At 42.9% G+C, this 20,651-nt stretch overlaps 1 protein-coding gene across 2 annotated transcripts in view; it reads left to right on the top strand.

The window, feature by feature from the left end:
* Positions 1 to 20,651, top strand: part of PDE6A (phosphodiesterase 6A) — an 85,819-nt gene that overhangs the window by 25,272 nt on the left and 39,896 nt on the right. For both annotated transcript variants that reach the window (XM_033180551.1, XM_033180553.1), the window contains 3 exons: positions 2,854 to 2,918; positions 14,898 to 14,964; positions 19,133 to 19,180. In XM_033180551.1, coding sequence (XP_033036442.1) covers positions 2,854 to 2,918; positions 14,898 to 14,964; positions 19,133 to 19,180 — 180 coding nt within the window. The remainder of the gene's footprint in view (positions 1 to 2,853; positions 2,919 to 14,897; positions 14,965 to 19,132; positions 19,181 to 20,651) is intronic.

Here is a 20,651-nt window from a genome sequence, read left to right as displayed (position 1 = left end):
GCTGCTACTTAACAGCAGCAACAAACACATACCACCTATCTAATTTTACAGCCAGAGAAACTGAGGCCCAGAGAACACACATAGTAGGACCGAAACTAGAACAGGAATCCTCACTCTAGGTCTAGCCTCAGCTCCATTCTATTTATCGTGTTTCAGGGTTCATCTAGTCTCCCCTTGGATGCTTCCTATTTTAGGGAGCTCACTACCCCTGGGAATAGCCTATGCCATTGTAGCGGTTTCAGCTTCTGTCTTTTGTTTCCAGAGCTTGCCTCCTGGAAGTATTCAGGCAGTGCAGCTGCCGCCAGTGCTAGGCTTTGAGCAGCAGAGCCTCTCCCCTATGAGTTGGAAGGTGACCATTGCCGATTGCCTGTCAACCAAACAGACCTTCAGACATCTTTAACTGATTCACGAATTTCTCTTTGTGGAGGTTCTGAGTCAGAAGGCTTGGGGTGGAGCCCAGGTATCTGCATTGAAATCTCTAGGGAGGTACTTCTCAAAATACCTGTAGTAAAGTAACAGTTTGGTTTTTCTTTTAAAAAAAATTTCCAATTTTTTTTTTTTGTGTACGTGTGTGTGAAAAACACACTCAAGAAAGGGGAGTGCAGGCGTACTCAAGAGAGTGAGTCATGCCTCCAATATGTTTTGATTGCTACTTTTAAAAATATGACAAAATATATTCCTAGAAAAACAAAATTGTGTAAAGACAGACAAAATATAAACCTTGGATCATGCCACTGCGCTTGTGCTCCAGCCTGGGTGACAGAGCAAGACTCCATCACACACACACACACACACAAAATATATATACATACATATATATGCCCCTTCCCCTTTTATTCAATTAAACAGACCTCATCTAACTCAGTCAAATTATTACAAAACTTCCTAAATGACTCTCAGTCTCTGTTTTTATCTTCTCCTGGAATAGTAAAGAGTTCGCAGACTGGCACTTGTCCACGGATTACACCCTGAGCAACCCTGTTCAAGGTGACAGTGATGCAGACACCTAAGCTGTTAACCTTAGGTGACATAGAGGAAAAGCACTGAGCTGGGAATTAAGGACCCAGGTTCTGATTTTGGTTCACTGTCTTGCTACAAGTGAGTCCCTTCCTCTGTCTGTGTCTCAGCTTTCTCATTTGTGAAATAGTTGCTCATCACACTTGGGCATACAGAGGACCTAAGAAAAAGGTAATAGAATTTCCCCTAGAGAGCTAGGGGAATGGAGCCACATGCCAACATCCAATTGTATGCTAGAGAGTAATGTAATTGAAGAGCTCTACTTTAAGAGAATAGGAATTTTAACAATGCAAGGAGGTAGGAGGGATGGAAGAGGCAGAGAGTTAGTTTGGAGGCATGAAGCATGATTGAGAAGGTAGGTCTGAAGTGACGACACAGCAAAGAGAACAGCTGAGTGGTAGGCATGAAGGAGAAATGGGGCCATGACCATAGAGTTGCACCCTGCAGGAAGGATGGCTGATTGGCTGTGATTTTAAATGGGATGGGAACCTCCTGACCACTTTCCCATCTCCCTAGATTCTGGCAGCCGTCTTTATCTCTTTCTTCTTGCACTTATTAAAGTCAAAATTAAAATGCAGAGATGAATCTCTAAATTTAATGTTTTCAGGCAAAGGAAGACTTGCAATGTAGGGCATACACACAGACTAAGTAGTCTTCGGTATGTCCAAAGAACAGAGAGAAAGTGAAGGTTTTATAAAAAAGAGAAATGAGGTCGGGCATGGTGGCTCATGCCTGTCATCCCAGTGCTTTGGGAAGCCAAGGCAGGAGGATCACATGAGCCCAGGAATTCGCGGCTACAGTGAGCACCCCCATGACTGCGCCACTGCACTCCAACCTGGGTGACAGAGCAAGACCCTGTGTCTAAAAGAAAAAAGAGAAATATTACATGTTGCTCTCTGAGAAAGTTCATTGACACCAGTAAGGGTCTAGGGAGCTGGCAAGTTTTGACTGATGAGTAACGGCAGTGGGTAAAATTAGAGTTGCAGCAGGTTGTTTCAGCAACTATCAGATAAAACTGGTTTTCGAGTTACAGCAGGTAGTGTAAGCAGCCAGGCATGCAGAGAGTTACATTCTGGGAACAATGCTATGTGTCCTGAGTACTTTTTTGCCCCCTGGCTTCTCAACTCTCTTTTATCTGGGTATGACAAAAATGTCCCAATTGAGTGATCAACTTGCACCCACTCAACCTCCAGATCCTCTTAGAGAATTTCCTATCCCTCTTCCCAGCCTCAGATCCCAGCCCTCTGCCTGGCCACTGAGAGCTGGCTCCAAGGTGGAGCACGCTGAATCCTGAGAGTCAGCAGAGGACAGGGAGTGCCAGAAGACAGCCCAGGCACATCCTTGGAGGGAGTTTATGGCCAGGCTTGGTGATTCCTGAAAACCATGGGGCAAAATATGTACAACTACTATATATCAATAAAAACATTAATTTATTAAAACAACAAAAACCACGGGGCATACGACAGTAAAATAACAAAGTCTGTTTTAGGGACATACTCCTGTTGAACTTCTAATTGACTCTTAAAGGTATAATTTTTTGGCCGGGCGTGGTGGCTCACACCCGTAATCCCAGCACTTTGGGAGGCTGAGGTGGGCAGATCATGCGGTCAGGAGTTCGAACCCTGTCTCTGCTAAAAATACAAATATTATCCAGGCATGGTGGTGCATGCCTGTAGTCCTATTTACTCGGGAGGCTGAGGCAGAAGAATCACCTGAACCCAGCAGGCGGAGGTTGCAGTGAGCTGAGATCATGCCATTGCACTCCAGCCTGGGCGACAAGAGCAAAACTCTGTCTAAAAAAAAAAAAAAAACTATAATTTTTCTTTCTTTTGCCAGGAAATTAATTTTTACAAGGTCATTGACTACATCCTGCATGGCAAAGAAGACATCAAAGTAATCCCGTAAGTTTCACCTGTCAAAAGACAAAATGACGATAAATTAGCTTAAATATCTCAATTGGCTTTATTGATGATTCTAGAATTGGGCAACACTTCATTCCATAAAATATGGAAGTGTTCCGAGAAGACTGACTTTATAGACAGAGAAGGGCTGAAGAAAGCCAAGCAAACATCAACGAACATGGTAGTCATTTTTAAGATACTTTTCTTATAAGGTGGGAGAGGGAGATAGAACAACAGAAAAATAACTGATTAATATCAGGTTACTGCTGCCTTTTTGTGTGTGTGTAAGGATTAAAGCAGAGGAACTTCATTATCACGCCTGTTAAAGATTGGAACAGGTCTTTTTGGGAAATTGGCTTTTACCTCTCTCCTAATCTCTAAGAGGATCAGAAAACAACTTAGTTTAGGTTTGATGAGGTGAAACATTATCATGGGTGACTCCACAATGGTTTTTAGTTTGGTTTGTTGGAGCTTAGTTCAGAGCTTCGTTCAAAACAATGGCCTCCTATAGTCTTTATTTTAACACATCTCAAAACATGGAAAACTGCAGGTACATTATCAACTTCCAAAAGACACTCATTCCAAGATCAACCATGACCAAATCCAATGAGACCCCACAGTTGATTAGAGGCAGGGAGAGTGGGAAGGAGGCAGTGTAAGATGGTAGAGAGACTCAGAGGGTGAGCAGTGAGGCCCAAGAAAGAGGAAGACTTGACCAGAGCCGTGATGAGGGCTACGGTGGACCAGATTGTGAGTCAGGTGCTCTAAGTCCCAGTCTCACAACCAGTGCCAGTAGGTGGCTTGTCTGGACCTTAGAGTCCAATGTATAGAATAAGACTGGGGTGAAATCAGGGATTTTCAACGGTGCTACTCTTCTGGTACGTGAAGGAGGCAAAGCAAAAGCAGGAAGCTGCAAAGGAACTGACTCAGCCCTCATGGAAAGCCTATTCTCAATGTCCCCTCATGTGTGATGGAGGAGGACAATGAAAAGAAAAGGAAAGAATGCTCTCAGTCTTGTGTCTAGGTAGCTGGGACTCTATGACCATTAGAAGATTTGAACAGTTGCAAACTTTTTAAATATAGGCTTATACATTTTTGGTTAGTAGACCTTTCTTAAAAACCTGGTTACCTTCTTCTCTGTTTGAATCCTCTCCATGTGCTAAAAGCTACATCCATGGTTCTGTCTTGAGACATAGCCCTCTTTCTCAACTTAATTGCAGAGGTCTTGAGGCTGTAATTCGGTTGGTGGGAGAGCCACACCTTTAGTCTTATCCCCCACAGCAATTTTGTCCCACTAAAAGGCTATACTGCATGCCAACTTAATCCTCAAAGAGTGGGTGTGATACGACATGCCGATTCAGTTTGGTCACCAGACCAAACCGTAATAATCCCATCACCCAGATAAACAAGTTCTCAGGGTTATTTGTTACTGGTGAGGATGAGAAGTTGCCTCAAGTTCCTCAATTTCTAGATTATCTCTATTCTTTCATTCCTGCCTACATAAGGGCTGATTACCTTATTCTATTCTCTTCTTTTTTTTTTTGTTAAGATGGAGTCTCACTCTATCTTCCAAGCTGGAGTGCAGCAGCCCAATCTCAGCTCACTACAACTTCCTCCTCCTGGGTTCAAGCAATCCTCCTGCCTCAGCCTCCCAAGTAGCTGGGATTACAGGCGTGCGCCACCATGCCCAGCTAATTTGTGTATTTTTAGTAGAGATGGGGGTTTTGCCATGCTGGTCAGGCTGGTCTCAAACTCCTGACCTCAAGTAATTCACCCACCTTGGCCTCCCAAAGTGCTGGAATTACTGGCATGAGCCCCAGCACCCAGCCTGACACCCTTATTCTCTGCTAAAGCTCATCTCTCTTTTTTTTTCTACCTTATCAAAAACATACTCTTCAACAATTCTGTTTCCTAGTCACTTTTCTAGCTTCTAGAGCCGCAATCTTATTAACTCATTATCTGTCTCTTAAATGGTCACAGGTCGCAATTCTCTGTTTGTCTCTGCTTGACCAGCATCACATCCTACTAGCCTCTGATAACACTCATCTTGCTACCTACCACCCAGTCCCTAACCTATGTCTCTCATTTTAGGGTTTTTATTATGGCAGCACCCTGTTTCTAACACAAATCTTTGTTTCAGCCAAGATAGGCCAGGCTCTGCTTTCGTAACAAGACCTTGAGACCTGAGTGTTATAAACAACTAAAATTTATTTCACCATCCCACTATGTGTGCATTGCCAGCTAGCGAGTGTGGTTGGAGGTATGGTGTGTGGATTGTAGTCAGGTAGGAGCTGAGGCTAATAAAGCAGCCGCCATTTTGAACTTTGCAAGACAGAGTAACCTTGCCACAGAGAAGAGAGGAAAAATACACACTGGCTCTTAAAATCTCCATCTGGAGGTGACACATAGCACTTATACTCACATTTTATGGGCAAAGCTAGTTACATGGCCACACATTACTTGAGTGGTTAGGAAACGCAGTCGGACCTTGTGCCCAGGAGAGACAGCCAGAATGTCTGTAAACATCCAGAATGGCTGTCACAGTATATGCCATCCACACTAACAGAGGGGAAAATCGAATAGTAAATAGATGACTAATCAAACCAAAGGAAGGCAAAATAAAAGTTCAGGAAGAACACAGATGCTGGATGTGGATGCACTGTCTGTAGCCCCAGCTAATCAGGAGGCTGAGGCAGGAGGATTATTTGAGCCTAGGAGTTTGAGGCTGCAGTGAGCTATGATTGCACATGTGAATAGCCACTGTACTCCAGCCTGGGCAACATAGTGAGACCCTTTCACTAAAAAGGAGAGAGAGAGAAAGAAGGAGAGAAGAGCATAGAGCAGGTAGGAAAATAAAATGTACATATCAAGGTGAAATTCAAATTCAAATATATCCGTTTTTTGAATTAATTAATTTATTTATTTATTTATTTAGTGTGTTAGTGTTTTATAGAGACAGGGTCTCACTATGTTGCCACGTTGGTCTCAAACTTCTGGGTTCAAGCAATCCTCTCACCTCTACCTCCCAAAGTGCTGGGATTACAGGCATTAGCCACCATGCCTAGCCAATATATATATATATATTTTTTTTTGTAATAGAGATGGGGTCTCACCATGTTGCCCAAGCTGTCCTCTTCAAACTCCTGAGCTCGAGCAGTCCTTCTACCTTAGCCTCCCAAAGTGCTGGGATTATAGGCATGAGCTGATGCACTGGCCAATAATTTTTTTTTTTTTTTTGAGACGGAGTCTCACTCCGTCGCCCAGGCTGGAGTGCCGTGGCCGGATCTCAGCTCACTGCAAGCTCCGCCTCCCGGGTTTACGCCATTCTCCTGCCTCAGCCTCCTGAGTAAGCTGGGACTACAGGCGCCCGCCACCTTGCCGGCTAGTTTTTTGTATTTTTTAGTAGAGATGGGGTTTCACCGGGTTAGCCAGGATGGTCTCGATCTCCTGACCTCGTGATCCGCCCGTCTTGGCCTCCCAAAGTGCTGGGATTATAGGCTTGAGCCACCGCGCCCGGCCAATAATTTTTAAAAATATAAATCAACTAGATGTTCCAGTTAAATGACAAAGATTGCCAGCCTGGATAAGAAAGAAATACATTACCTTTCATTGATTCTAAGATGTGATTTTCTAGTTTTTGACATTGCTGAAATAGAATTGTGCGATTGTTGTTAGCCATGGCAGACATGATGTAGTTGTTATTGCCTAGGTGTGAACTTGGTCATAACCAAGGTACAATAAATTTTGTCTAAAAATCTCAATTGGTTTTATTTGAGATTCTAGAATTGGGCAATGATTTGTTGTGTAAAATAGAGTAAATGTTCCAGTGAGTTGAGCAGAAGGGGTTGGTTTTATAGGAACAATGAACAAAAAGCAGATTGGTCATTTTAAAGCTAGTTTTCTTGTAAGGCAGGACAGGGAAACAGGACAATAGAAAAATAACTGAGAAGTAGAAATCAAGCTATTTCAGGCTACCTTTGTGTGTGTGTAAGGACTAAAGCAGAGGAAACTTCATTATCATGCCAATTGAAACTGGCTTGTTGCTGGGCGCAGTGGCTCACACCTATAATCGCAGCAATTTGGGAGGCTGAGGTGGGCAGATCCCTTGAGCTCAGCACTTTGAGACCAGCCTGGGCAATTTGGCAAGACCCCATCTCCACAAAAAAGTACAAAAATTAGTCAGGCATGGTGGTGCACACCTGTGGTCCCAACTGCTCAGGAGGCTGAGGCAGGAGGATCACTTGAGCCGGGGAGGTGGAGGCTACAGTGAGCCATGATCGCATCACTTCACACAGGGGACAGAGTGAGACCCTGTCTCAAAAAAAAAAAAAAAGAAAGAAAGAAACTGGCTTAACTGGCTTGTTTGGAAAATTGGCTTTTGTTTCTCCTGATTTCTCAGAAGGTCAGATAACAATTTAGTGTGTTTAGTGACTTGGAACTTTGATGTAGGTGACTTCATTTTAATTTTTAGTTTGATCTGTTAGGGCCCCTATTACAGGAGTTTAGTCAAAAACAATGGTGTCCTGTAATTTTCATTTCACACCATTCATATTGTTGTAAGTATAGTTAATGCTGAGCAACCATTGCTGGTTGCTATTCACATTGAATTCAATTGCCATGCAAAATAATTTTAAAGACAGATTGTGCTATGATTCAGTATTGAAATGAAAAATTGTCTTAACTGGCACAAAATGACAGAAAAAAATGTGAAATATGATTTAAAAAATCTATATCTAAAAGAACAATGTTGATTCTGAATAAAGTAAAAATTACAAGTGATAAGCATTATAGACTACATTATAGATTAATTGGCAACATTTAATCTTTCTCTGCACATACAAAAGTTAGTCAACAATGATTACTTTCAAGATATGATGAAAAATCCTGTATCCTTTTTACAGGGGACTAATCTGAAAGAGAATACAGAGAGGTTGAACATTAAAGATTGAAAAAAGATGCACCATGCAAATGCTAATCAAAAGAAAACTTGTATAACCATGTTAACATCATATAGAAATAGACATATCAAAGAACATTAGTAGAGCTAAAGAGTCACTTAATGATAAAGGGGTCGATCTACCTCAGCATTACAGGAAGATATTACTATTCTAAATTTGCAAGCACATCATAACATGACCTCAAAAAATATAAAGCAAAAACTAACAGAAATACAAGGAGATACAGACGAATCTATGTTTGCTAATTGACTTAAGGAGCAAACTAAAACCAACAAACAGAATATAGAATATTTGGATAATCCAATTAATGAATTTAACCTAATAAATATAAAGAGAACACTGCTCTAAACCAGTAACAATAAGCTAATTAGGAAATTCTCATATGCTTGGGAACTAAGAAATATCCTTCTGAAAAAATAAAAGGAATATACTTCCAAACAACCTATGGATAAAAGAATCAATTAATGGAAATTAGAAAATATTCTGAGCTGAAAGATAATGAAAATATAACGTATTAAAGCCTCTAGAAAAAATAAAAAACCTGTGTGATGTAGTGAAATTGTGCTTAATGTAAAAATTTACAGCCTTAAGTGCACATATTTAAATTTAAAAAGGCTGAAAAAGTAACGAGCTATGTATCCATCCATATCAGCCAGGGTCTCAGCTGAAAACAGGTGTCACATTCAAATCAGGATAATTCAGTGAGGGTTTATTTACAGAGGGACAAATTACAAAGGTGGGGGTGGAATGAAGGGAACCATAAGAGAATGTGCTATTAGTGGGGGAGCTACTACCACTTCTGGCCCCAAAAGGAAATTTCCATAATCTGGAACGAAAAAGAGTCTTGTAGAGCAAACCACGACTGAAGGTAGAGCAAAGCACTGACCTTCAGTCAAGGAACAGAGCCAGCTCAAAGCAGCCTTGCCAGTGGTTGCCCTGTCTCTACAGAAATATTTTTAAAATGAGCTGGGTGTGATGGCACATGCCTGCAGTCCTACATGTGAGGCTGAGGTGGGAGAATTGCTTGAGCCCAGGAGGTTGAGGCTTCAGTGAGCCAGGTTTGCCCCCCTGCACTCCAGCCTGGGTGACAGAGTGAGACCCTGTCTCAAACAGAACAAAAAACCTAGCCAGGTGGTGGCACATGCCTGTAATCCCAGCTACTTGGGAGACTGAAGTGGGAGGATTGCTTAAGACCAGGAATTCAAGAACAGCCTGGACAACATAGTAAGACCCTGTCTTGAAAAAAAGAATAAGAGGAAAAAAATTTAAAATAAATCTTACAAAATCAAGAAGAAATATAACACTAAAACAGTTTTATTGCAATACAATATTTATTACAATAAAATAAATAAAAACCTTCTCGCAAAGATACCACAGGCCCAGATTTTTTTCACAGGTGAATTCTACTTAGTGGTTTTTATTCATTTATTTATATTTTTTAGAGATGGAGTCTCCCTATGTTGCCCAGGCTGGCTTTGGACTCCTGGTTTCCAGTGATCCTCCCACTTCAGCCTCCTCACTAGCTGGGGCTACAGGCACACACCACTGCCTGAGTTCTAATTAATATTTAAGGAAGAAATTAAAATCTCATACAATTATTGTATGATAACAGGCAAAGAAGTGGCTAGTATAAGCTGTATGGCAAAACCCAACAGAAAGGAAAGTTCTGAGTATGCTCCCTTATGGACACAGATGTAAATATCCTAAATATAATTCTAGCAAATAATGGACATAGATGTAAATATTCTAAATAAAATTCTAGCAAATAATGAGTAACAATATATAAAAGATTGCACATCATTACCCAGATGGATTTATTCCAGGAATGCAGACTTGGTTTAATGTTAGCAAATTCAACCTATATAATTTGCCATTAAGAGAAAAATGACATAATCATCATTATAGAGGAAAATTTTCTTAATCTTCTAAAGAGAATTTTAGGCCAGGTGCGATAGCTTACACCAGCCTCACACTTTGGAAGGCTGAGGCAGGTGGATCACCTGAGCTCAGGAGATTGAGACCAGCCTGGGAATATATCCATGGAACAGAGCAAAGAGCAAGAAACAGACTTACACATATACAGCCACTTCATTTATGACAAAGGTGCCATTTTAAAGCAATGGAAGAACGAATGATCTTTCAAATAAATTATGCTTGTATGAATGGGTACCAACATGGAAAAAAAAGAAATGTGATTTCTCCCTCAAAAGTAAATTACACAGCCGGGCACAGTGGCTCACGCCTATAATCCCAACACTAGGCCGAGGCGGGTGGATCACCTGAGATCAGGAGTTCGAGGCCAGCCTGGCCAACATGGTGAAACTTCATCTCTACTAAAAATACAAAAGTTAGCCAGGCATTGTGGCAGGCACCTGTAATCCCAGCTACTCGGGAGGCTGAGGCAGGAGAATCGCTTAAACCCAGGAGGCAGAGGTTGCATGCAGTGAGCTGAGATCGCACCGTTACACTCCAGCCTGGGTAACAGAGCAAGACTCTGTCTCAAAAACAAAACAACAAAGAAGTAAATTACACAAATATAAATTCTAGGTGAATTAGGGGTCCAAATATAAAAGGTCAAACTGTAACCCTTTTAGAAGATAATATAAAATAGCTTTATGATCTTTGGGTAAAAAATGTATAAATACGACTTCAGAAACAAATAAAAATATTGATATATTTGACCACATTAAGAACAAGAACTTCTATTTATATCAAAATATACCATTTGGGAGTGTATTAGTTTATCTATTTCTACATAACACATTGTCCCAAAAGTTAGTGACTTAAAACATCAATAATAATTTATTATCTCTCTTTATTGTTGTTATTATTTTGAGATGGAGTTTTGCTCTTGTCATCCAGGCTGGAGTGCAATGGCATGATCTTGGCTCACTGCAACCTCTGCCTCCTGGTTTCAGGTGATTCTCCTGCCTCAGCCTCCCCAGTAGCTGGGAATATAGAAACCCACCATCATGCCCGGTTAATTTTTGTAATTTTTTTTAGTAGAGATGGGGTTTCACCATGTTGGCCAAGCTGGCCTCAAACTCCCAACCTTAGGTTATCGGCCTCCCAAAGTGCTGGGATTACAGGTGTGAGCCACTGTACCCGGCTTCTCTTTATTATTTATTATTCTGTGGGTCAGGAATTCAAGGGTGGCTTGACTGGGTAGTTTTTTGTTTTTTGTGGTTTTTTTTGAGATGGAGTTTCACTCTAGTTGCCCAGGCTGGAGTGCAATGGCACGATCTCGGCTCACTGCAACCTCTGCCACCTGGGTTCAAGAGATTCTCCTGACTCAGCCTCCCGAGTAACTGGGATTACAGGCATACACCACCATGCCCAGCTAATTTCGTATTTTTGGTAGAGACAGGATTTCTCCATGTTGGTTAGGCTGGTCTCCAACTCCTGACCTCAGGTGATCTGCCTGCCTTGGCCTCCCAAAGTGCTGGGATTACAGGCGTGAGCCACTGCGCCGGCGGACTGGGCAATTTTAGCTTGGGGTAGCTCATGAGGTTGAAGTCAAATATGAGTGTGGGCTGCAGTCATCTGAAGGCTTTCCCGGAATCGGAGGATCTGCTTACTAAATAACTTACTCAGATGGCTGGCAAGTTGATGCTGGCTGTTGGCAGGAGGCCTCAGTTCCTTTTCACATAGGCCTCTACAAAGGGCTGCTTGAGTTACTTCATGGCATGGTGGCTGACTTCCCCAGAGCAAGCAGGTGAAAGCTACAATGCCTTTCATAATCTAGTTTCAAAATAACACATTCATCTCCACCATATTCTTTTGGTCACTGAGACCAGCTTTGATTCATTGTTGGAGGGGACTATACAAGGAAGTGAGCATCACTGAGGGTCATCTAGGAGGCTGGTTACTATAAAGAGTAAAAAGGCAAGTCATGATACAAGAAAATGTATTTATAGCACAAACAACTGACAAAGGCTCGTATCAAAAATACATATAGGGCCAGGCACAGTGGCTCATGCCTATAATTCCAGTGCTTTGAGAGACCTAGGTAGGAGGATCACTTTAGGCCAGGAGTTTGAGACCAGCCTGGGCAACATAGGAAGACTCCCCATCTCTATGGTACAGCCTGACAGGTTCTTCTTGCCTGTTGCCCAGAAAAGGCAATACACTGAGAACAGCAAGAGTTGCAGCGGAGAAAGAGTTTAATTATTTTAAGGCAGTTGAGCAAAAGAACCAGAAATATTTCTCAAATCTACCTCCCTGAGAATTTTGGAGGCCAGGGTTTTTCAAGGATAGTTTGGTGGGCAGGGGGCTAGGGAATGGGAAATACTGGTTGGTTGGGCTGAGGATAAAATCACAGGAGATTGAAACTGTCTTCTTGCAGTGAGTCAGTTCCTAGGTGAGGTCACAAGACCAGTTGAATCTGGCTACTGCATTCCAGCCTGAGTGACAGAGTGAGCCCTGTCTCTTTAAAAAAAAAAAAAAGGCCGGGCGCGGTGGCTCAAGCCTGTAATCCCAGCACTTTGGGAGGCCAAGACGGGCGGATCACGAGGTCAGGAGATCGAGACCATCCTGGCTAACATGGTGAAACCCCGTCTCTACTAAAAAAAAATACAAAAAAACTAGCCAGGTGAGGTGGCGGGCGCCTGTAGTCCCAGCTACTCGGGAGGCTGAGGCAGGAGAATGGCGTGAACCCGGGAGGCGGAGCTTGCAGTGAGCTGAGATCCGGCCACTGCACTCCAGCCCCGCGACAGAGTGAGACTCCGTCTCAAAAAAAAAAAAAAAAAGAACATATAAAGAACTCCTACAAATCAATAAAAAGGAAACACTATTGAAAAATGAGTAAAAGTAAATTTAATAGTAACTTTAAAAAAATGAGTAAAAGACATGAACAGAGGAACTTTACAAAAAATGCAAATGACAAATACATTTATGGAAGGTATTCCATTATATTAATTTTGTAGAGAAATATGAAAGAAAAGTACGATGAGATACCATTAGACCTCACCACAAGGACTATCATGTAAAAGTCTGAAAATACTAAGTATTGACAGAGATGGAGAACAAAGGAAACTTTGCACCACTGAGTTATGGGTCCAGGTAGAGTCAATCAGTAGCCAGAATGCGAAAGTCTAAAAAATATCTCAAAGACCAATCTTAGGTTGTACAATAGTGCTGTTATCCTTAGGAGGGGACGTTATAAATCATGTGATCCCCAGCTACATAACTCCTGAGCAGTAAAAAAATTATAGAAAACCAGCTAGGGAACAACGGCTGGTTATTGTTTAACTACACTTACATCTTAGCAGAATTCAGGCCCCTCCCATAACCCTAACCTTCTGGCCTTTCATTAGCCTTACAAAGGCAGTTTTAGTCCCCAGAGGGGGTCAATTTTGGGAAGGGACTGTTATCATCCTTGCTTCAATGTTAAATTATAAACTAAATTCTCCTCATAATTGGCTTGGTCTATGCCCAGGAATAAGTAAGGGCAGTTAGCTTGTAAAGTTAGAAGCAAGATGGAATCTTGTGACATTAGATTTCTCTGTTATAATTTTTGCAGACAGTTCCATCTGTGAAAAAATTTTTAATCAGCTGAGCATGGTGGTACGTGCCTGAAGTCCCAGCTAGGTGAGCAGCTGAGGTGGAAGGATTACTTGAGCTCAGGAGTTCAAGTTTATAGTGAGCTAGGATCATGCTCCTACATTCCAGCCTGAGTGACAGAGTGAGGCCCTGTCTCAGAAAAAAAAAAAAAAAAAAGAGAGAGAGAGAGAGAGAACACATAAAGGATACCTATGAATCATTAAGAAGGAAACACTATAGAAAAATGGGTAAAAGTAATTTTTTTAAATGAGTAAAAGACATGAACACTAATTTTGTAGAGAAATATGAAAGAAAACTATGATGAGATACCATTAGACCTCACCAGAAGGACTATCATTTAAAAGTCTGAAAATACTAAGTATTGACAGAGATGGAGAACAAAGGAAACTCTAATGGACCACTGATGGGCGTGTAAATTGGTACAATCATTTTAGAAAACAGTTTGGCCTCATCTAGTAAAGTTGAAGACACAAACATCTTATGACCCAGAACTTCTACTCCTAGGAATATACCATGTAGAACTGAGAGCACATATGCACCAATGTTGACAGCAGCACTGTTTATATTATCCCCTAACTGGAAGGATGGGGGATGTCCACCAACAGTTGAATGGATAACTTGTGCTACAGTAGTATAGGGAACACTGTAAGTCAATAAAATGAGTGAATTACAGCAACGTGACAAAGAAGCCAGACAAAATAATATACATTGTATGGTTCCATCTAAATGAAGTTGAAAAACAGGCAAAATTAAACTAACAAGTACAGGAAAACATGCTTAGGAGGTAAAACTCTACAAAAAAACAATAATGCAATTTAGCATAATTTCAGAATAATGGCTACCTCTGGGGTTAGGGAGAAGGTTATGATTGCGGGGGAAAGTCAAGGGCTTCCAAGGAGCTGACAATGCTGTTCTTGATGTCCATGTGGTTTTATAAATGTTCATTTTCTAATGATTGGTGAGGTTTTTAATGCGTGTTTATGTGTGTGTTTTTTTCTCACAACAAACAAGCAAAAATAATAATTCAAAAAATTATAGTATTGTGAGGGGTAAGTATATAAAGCACTTAGCTTAGTGCTTAGCACATGGTAGGAATTCTCCATAGATGAATTTTTTCATTCCCTACATAGTATTAGTAGCTTCTAACTTTATGAGGGAAGTGATGGTATTTGTTTCTGCTCAGCAGCAAATAACAATCTGTAGAATGAATGCTGTCTCTTTTCTCAGATAGTGAAACTTGGTGGGCAGTCAGTAAAATGTTATATTCACCACCCTTTTCTCCATGTCTAGATTTGGACATTAAGATGGTTAGCCAACATTTTGGGTTTGGTCAGGTGTAGTGAATGTAAGCAGTTGCTGAGAGCCACCTGAGAGCAGGGGGCGGGTAAAGGCCCAGATTTTAGTCTTCAGTCCAGTAATCCCTGCCCTGAGAGTCACCATTTGTCTTTGGCCTTCACAGGAATCCACCTCCTGACCACTGGGCTTTAGTAAGCGGTCTTCCCACTTATGTTGCCCAGAATGGCCTGGTAAGTAATATAACTTTGAAGGGGGAGAGTTTTGGATCAGGTGGAAGAAAGAGTGGAAGGATTTTAGATCAAGAAGAGAGTGGAAAAGATGATGTTAAGTGTGGATCTCTGAAAGCCTGATTCTCTTGTTTCTCTCAATTCAATTGGCAATTGGTCTAAATGAATGAACAGATAATTGACATTTGAGGAAATATCAAATACATAGATAAATAATCCTTAGGTAGAAGGGTGCGTAGTCTTGGCCAGGCACAGTGGCTCAGGCCTATAATCCCAGAACTTTGGGGGGCCAAGGCGGGTGGATTACCTGAGGTCAGAAGCTCGAGACCAGCCTGGCCAACATGACAAAACTCCATCTCTACTAAAAATATAAAAATTTGGCCGGGCGCAGTGGCTCACGCCTGTAATCCCAGCACTTTGGGAGGCCAAGGCGGGTGGATCACAAGGTCAGGAGATCGAATAGCTGTGGCAGCGGGTGCCTGTAATCCCAGCTACTTACGAGGCTGAGGCAGGAGAATGGCATGAACCTGGGAGGTGGAGCTTGCAGTGAGCCGAGATCTTGCCACTGCACTCCAGCCTGGGCGACTGAGCAAGACTCCTTCTCAAAAAAAAAAAAAAAAAAAAATATATATATATATATATATAAATTTGCTGGGCATGTGGCGGGCGCCTGTAGTCCCACCTACTCGGGAAGCTGAGGCAGGAGAATCACTTGAACCTGGGAGGCAGAGGTTGCAGTGAGCCGAGGTCGTGCCATTGCACTCTAGCCTGGGCAACAGAGAGAGACTCCATCTCAAAAAATATAATAATAATAAATAAATGAAATAAATATGTCTTAGGCAGGTGGGATCATAAAAGGAGGTTCCAGGTGGAAGGAAGAACATGGCCAAACAACACGGGCATGGAGGCCTGGAGCAGTGTGCTGTATGTGGTTAAGTGTGGCTGGAGTATTAGATTTGAGACAGGAAGACAGCAAAAGATGAGGCTCGGCCAGGCGCAGTGGCTCAAGCCTGTAATCCTAGCACTTTGGGAGGCCGAGACGGGTGGATCGCGAGGTCAGGAGATCGAGACCATCCTGGCTAACACGGTGAAACCCCGTCTCTACTAAAAAATACAAAAACTAGCCGGGCGAGGTGGCGGCGCCTGTAGTCCCAGCTACCTGGGAGGCTGAGGCAGGAAAATGGCGTGAACCCGGGAGGCGGAGCTTGCAGTGAGCTGAGATCCGGCCACAGCACTCCAGCCTGGGTGACAGAGCGAGACTCTGTCTCAAAAAAAAAAAAAAAAAAAGATGAGGCTCAAGAGGGAGGAAGGGGTTAAATTACAGCAGGGCTTGGAGGCCTTGTCTAAAAGGTGGCCTTTTTTTTTTTTTTGATAGTGTCTCGCTCTGTTGCCCAGGCTGGAATGCAGTGGTGAGAACTTGGATCACTGCAACCTCCGCCTCCTGGGCTCAAGCGATTGTCATGCCTCAGCCACCTGAATAGCTGTGATTACAGGCGTGTACCACCACGCCCAGCTAATTTTTGTCTTTTTAGCAGAGAAGGGGTTTTGCCATGTTAGCCAGGCTGGTTTTGAACACCTGGTTTCAAGTGATCCACCTGCCTCAGCCTCCCAGAGTGGTGGAATTATAGGAGTGAACACCATGCTCATCCTTAAAAGGTGGGATTTTAATCTACAGGTGACAGACAAGCAGGAGATTCACATAGTCAATTTTCATTTTAGAAAGATAACTCTGGCAGGGCATGGTGACTCACGCCTGTAATCCCAACACTTTGGGAGGCCAAGGCAGGAGGATCACTTGAGTCCAGGAGTTTGAGACCAGCTTGGGCAACATACCAAGACTCCGTCTCTACAAAAAATTTAAAAATTAGCCAGGCGTGGTGGTGCATGCTCACAGTCCCAGCTATTCAAGAGGCTGAGACAGGAGTATCCCTTGATCCCAGGAGTTCCAGGCTGCAGTGAGGTATGATCGCGCCACTGCATTCCAGCCTGGGCAACAGAGGGAGACCCTGTCTCTAAAAGAAAAAAATAAAAAGAAAGAAAGAAAAGAAAGATGACTCTAGCAGCTTCCTGGAAAATGGATCTGAAGGACTAGGACCGCAGGCAAAGTAACCACAGCACCATTCAAGTAAGAGGTGATGAGAATCTCAGCAAAGGCAGGTGGAATAAAGAACACTATCATTCTTGCTAACAGCCGCTGGGTGCTTACCGTGAGTCAGGCACTACCTAAATTTAATACTCACAACAACTTTGACAGAGGCAAGAACACAAGAAGGGGACAAGGGGTCAGATCCAATATTGAGAGGGTGAAGCTGGCAGGGCTTTGTGATTGGTTGTAGGCAGAGAATGGGGAAGATAGGAGTCAAGGCTAATTTCAGGCTTCTAGACTAGATGAATAGTGCTGTCATCACGCTTGGATGTAAAATGATGAAGTCAGTTTCAGACATTTTTTAGGAGCAGATATCCAGCAGGTAGATGAAGAGACAATTCTGATGCTGAGAGAGAGGAGTGTTGGAAGCAGAGATTTAGAAGATATCAGGACCAGATGGTGTTTGAAATAATGAGTGTGGAGGAAGGCACCTAGGGGGAGGGAGACAGGCAGTGGACCCGGGGTGCAATCATGGAGGGTGTCAGCATCTACAGAGTGGGTGGAGAAAGAGGAGCGTGTGACAGAGAAACAGAAGGAAGGTTCAGAGGTGTTTGGAGACCCAAGAGAGGGCAGTGTCATGGAAACCAAGAAAGTGGAAAGTTTCAACAGGGAGAGATGATGACATGCAGCAGAGTGAACTGGTGAGATAAGAACTGAAAACCCTCATTGGGTTTGGCACTGAAGAGGTTATTGGTGGCCCCAGTGAAAACGGATTTGGTGCTGAGGTGGAAGCAAAACCAGCATGTGGTTTGCTGAGTAGTAGATGGGTAACGAGACGGTAAAGAATGCAAAAGAAAAGAGGAGAATGCCTGGGTGGTTGCTATGGGGACCATGATGGATGCAGGAAGGATTTCATTTTCAAGCATGAGAGAGACAGCAGCATGCTCACAGACGGAGAGGAAAGAGGCCTCCAAGAGCTCTGCCATCAGGAGACAATGATGGCAACTGATAGAGTTGGTCAAAGGAGAGGTCAGAAGGCTGATGCAGTGAGCGGGCAGTCCTCGGACAGGAGCAGGTACAGCTCGCTCTCTGAGACCACAGACAGCCCACTCCTATGTTGTCAGGCAGGGTCTCTGCAAGCCACGGTGGTACGTTTTTGAGAATTAGAAGGCACCATTTCTCAAAGGATGATTAAAGGAAGGTCAAGGTCATGGTGCTACAAGCAGATCACAGGCTGGATTTCAGCTCCCAGTTGCCCCTCAGCCTGATACCTGTGTGCAGTTCACACATTACACAACCATACACAGTGGCCCCACAGTGCTCTATAAGTGTCATCTGATCCCTTACCAATAGGGTAAACTGGTCTGACTTTCAGGAGAGGAATCTAGCAATATAGAACCAGAGCTACAACACCTTTCATTTATTATTCTACTTGGGGATTTATAATCCAAGGAAAAACCCCTACCTGCCCAAACAAAACAGAACCCAAATGTAGTTGAGTCAAATATATTTAGAGTAGCATATTTTATTTTATTGAGACTGGGTCTCACTCTGTCGCCCAAGCTGGAGTGCAGTGGCATGATCTTGGCTCACTGCAACCTCTGCCTCCCAGGTTCAAGTGATTCTCCCACCTCAACCTCCAGAGTAGCTGGGACTACAGGCGCGCGCCACCACTGCTAGTTAATTTTTGTATTTTTAGTAGAGACAGGGTTTCACCACATTGGCCGGGCTGGTATTTATATTAACTTAAAGACCTTGGATACAACCCAAATAAGCAAGAAAAGGGGAACAACAAAATGGGATACCCTCCAGTCACTAGTAATGACAAGTTGTAGCCTTAACTTTTTCAAAGCTTAGAAATGATTCAAGAGTGGAGCAAATCATAAAAAGTAATGTTTATAAGGTGACTTTTCTGTCTAGTACCTCAATTAATAATTCCAAACCGTCTGGACTACGTCCAACTGATGAAAAGAATGTGAATGCCTTGGGCAAGAACATGGTGTTCCTGAAAATAGTATACAGTGCTTCGCTGGGTACTGTCTCAGGCCTAATCACACCTTCATTATTCCCCTTCACTGCTCTCAGATTTGCAACATCATGAATGCGCCTGCGGAGGACTATTTTGCATTTCAGGTAAGTCACTTTTTATTTGCTGTCTTAGTCATATGATTTTTTTTTTCCTCCCCAAAAAGCATTGGAATACATTAGAATCCACCTACTCTGCTGGGAAGCAGCCTCAAAAATGTGAAAATATGACAGGATAAAAGTCCTGTGCCAATGGAAATGGGGACAGAGTTAACTGGGTAATTTCCAAGGTCCTATTCAGTTTTAACATTCGCACCCTTTGCTTTCTGGCCTCAGAATCTATTTTTCCCCCCACGAGACATACAAGATATACAATATATAATATACAAAAGCTCCAAAGTTTCAGGATCATATTCAGACATTAAAGTTGTATTTCAATAAATATAATCAAAATGCTACTTTGCCAGGTGTTTTGTTGTTGTTGTTTTCTTTTGTTTTTTTTAGAGAGGGTCTCACCCTGTTGCTCAGGCTGGAGTGTAGTGGTGCAACCATAGCTCATTGCAGCCTCAACCTCGTGGGCTCAAGCAAAGCTCCTGCCTCAGCCTGCCAATTAGCTAGACTACAGGTGTGCACCACTGTGCCTGACTGGCCTCAGCACCTTTGCTTAGGCCGTTCCCTATCATCTCCTGCTCAAATCCTGTTCTACCATCTCCTATTGAAATCCTCTCTGCCCTTCAATGACAACCTCAAATGCTACTACCTCTATTAAGTTTTATTATGATTCCTCTGGCTGAATATCATTTCTCTCTCCTTGGAATTTTTATGGAATATTGTTTAACATTCCTTTTGATTTTTTTTTTTTTTGAGACAGAGTCTCGCTCTGTCACTCAGGCTGCAGTGCAATGGCGCCATCTTGGTTCACTGCAACCTCCACCTCCTGGGTTCAAGCAATTCTCCTGCTTCAGCCTCCCAAGTAGCTGAGATTACAGGTGCCCGCCACCACGCCTGGCTAATTTTTTGTATTTTTCGTAGAGACAGGGTCTCGCCATGTTGACCAAATTGGTCTCAAACTCCTGACCGCAGGTGATCCACCCACCTCGGCCTCCCAAAGTGCTGGGATTACGGGCATGAGCTACCGCCCCTGACCTTCCATTTGATTTTGTCTTTTTTTTTTTTTTCAAACAAATGTTTCATGGAAGATACCTTCTGCGAAGGCACTGGCAAAATGTTAACACTTGCTACAGTGGTGGGCTGGACAGGGGTAGTCTTTGTCCCCGTGAAGCTCATGATTGCATGGGGAAAGAGACACCGAGCGGTGATTAGGAGAAGGGCAGGGGGGAGAGGAGGGGCATTGCAGGAGATTCTGACTTAATCTGGGAGGAATCAAGACATGTCCCCAAAACTTATGTTTGGACAGTAGAGAGAGGGGAGAAGATTGTAGGAAAGAGATGGCTTATTGGAAGGAACTAGAATAAGTCAACAAATCTGAGTGAGAAATTGAGGGGGAGACTGGCAGGAGAAGATTCTAGAGAGATGGACAGAGGCCAGATCCCACAGGACCTGGAAAGGCACACCAAGG

The sequence above is a fragment of the Trachypithecus francoisi genome, unplaced genomic scaffold, assembly GCF_009764315.1.
Source record: "Trachypithecus francoisi isolate TF-2019V2 unplaced genomic scaffold, Tfra_2.0 Lachesis_group2, whole genome shotgun sequence".
Classification (NCBI taxonomy): domain Eukaryota; kingdom Metazoa; phylum Chordata; class Mammalia; order Primates; family Cercopithecidae; genus Trachypithecus; species Trachypithecus francoisi.
The sequence above is the reverse complement of the archived record's forward strand: the minus strand, read 5'-3'. Positions and strand labels throughout refer to the sequence as shown.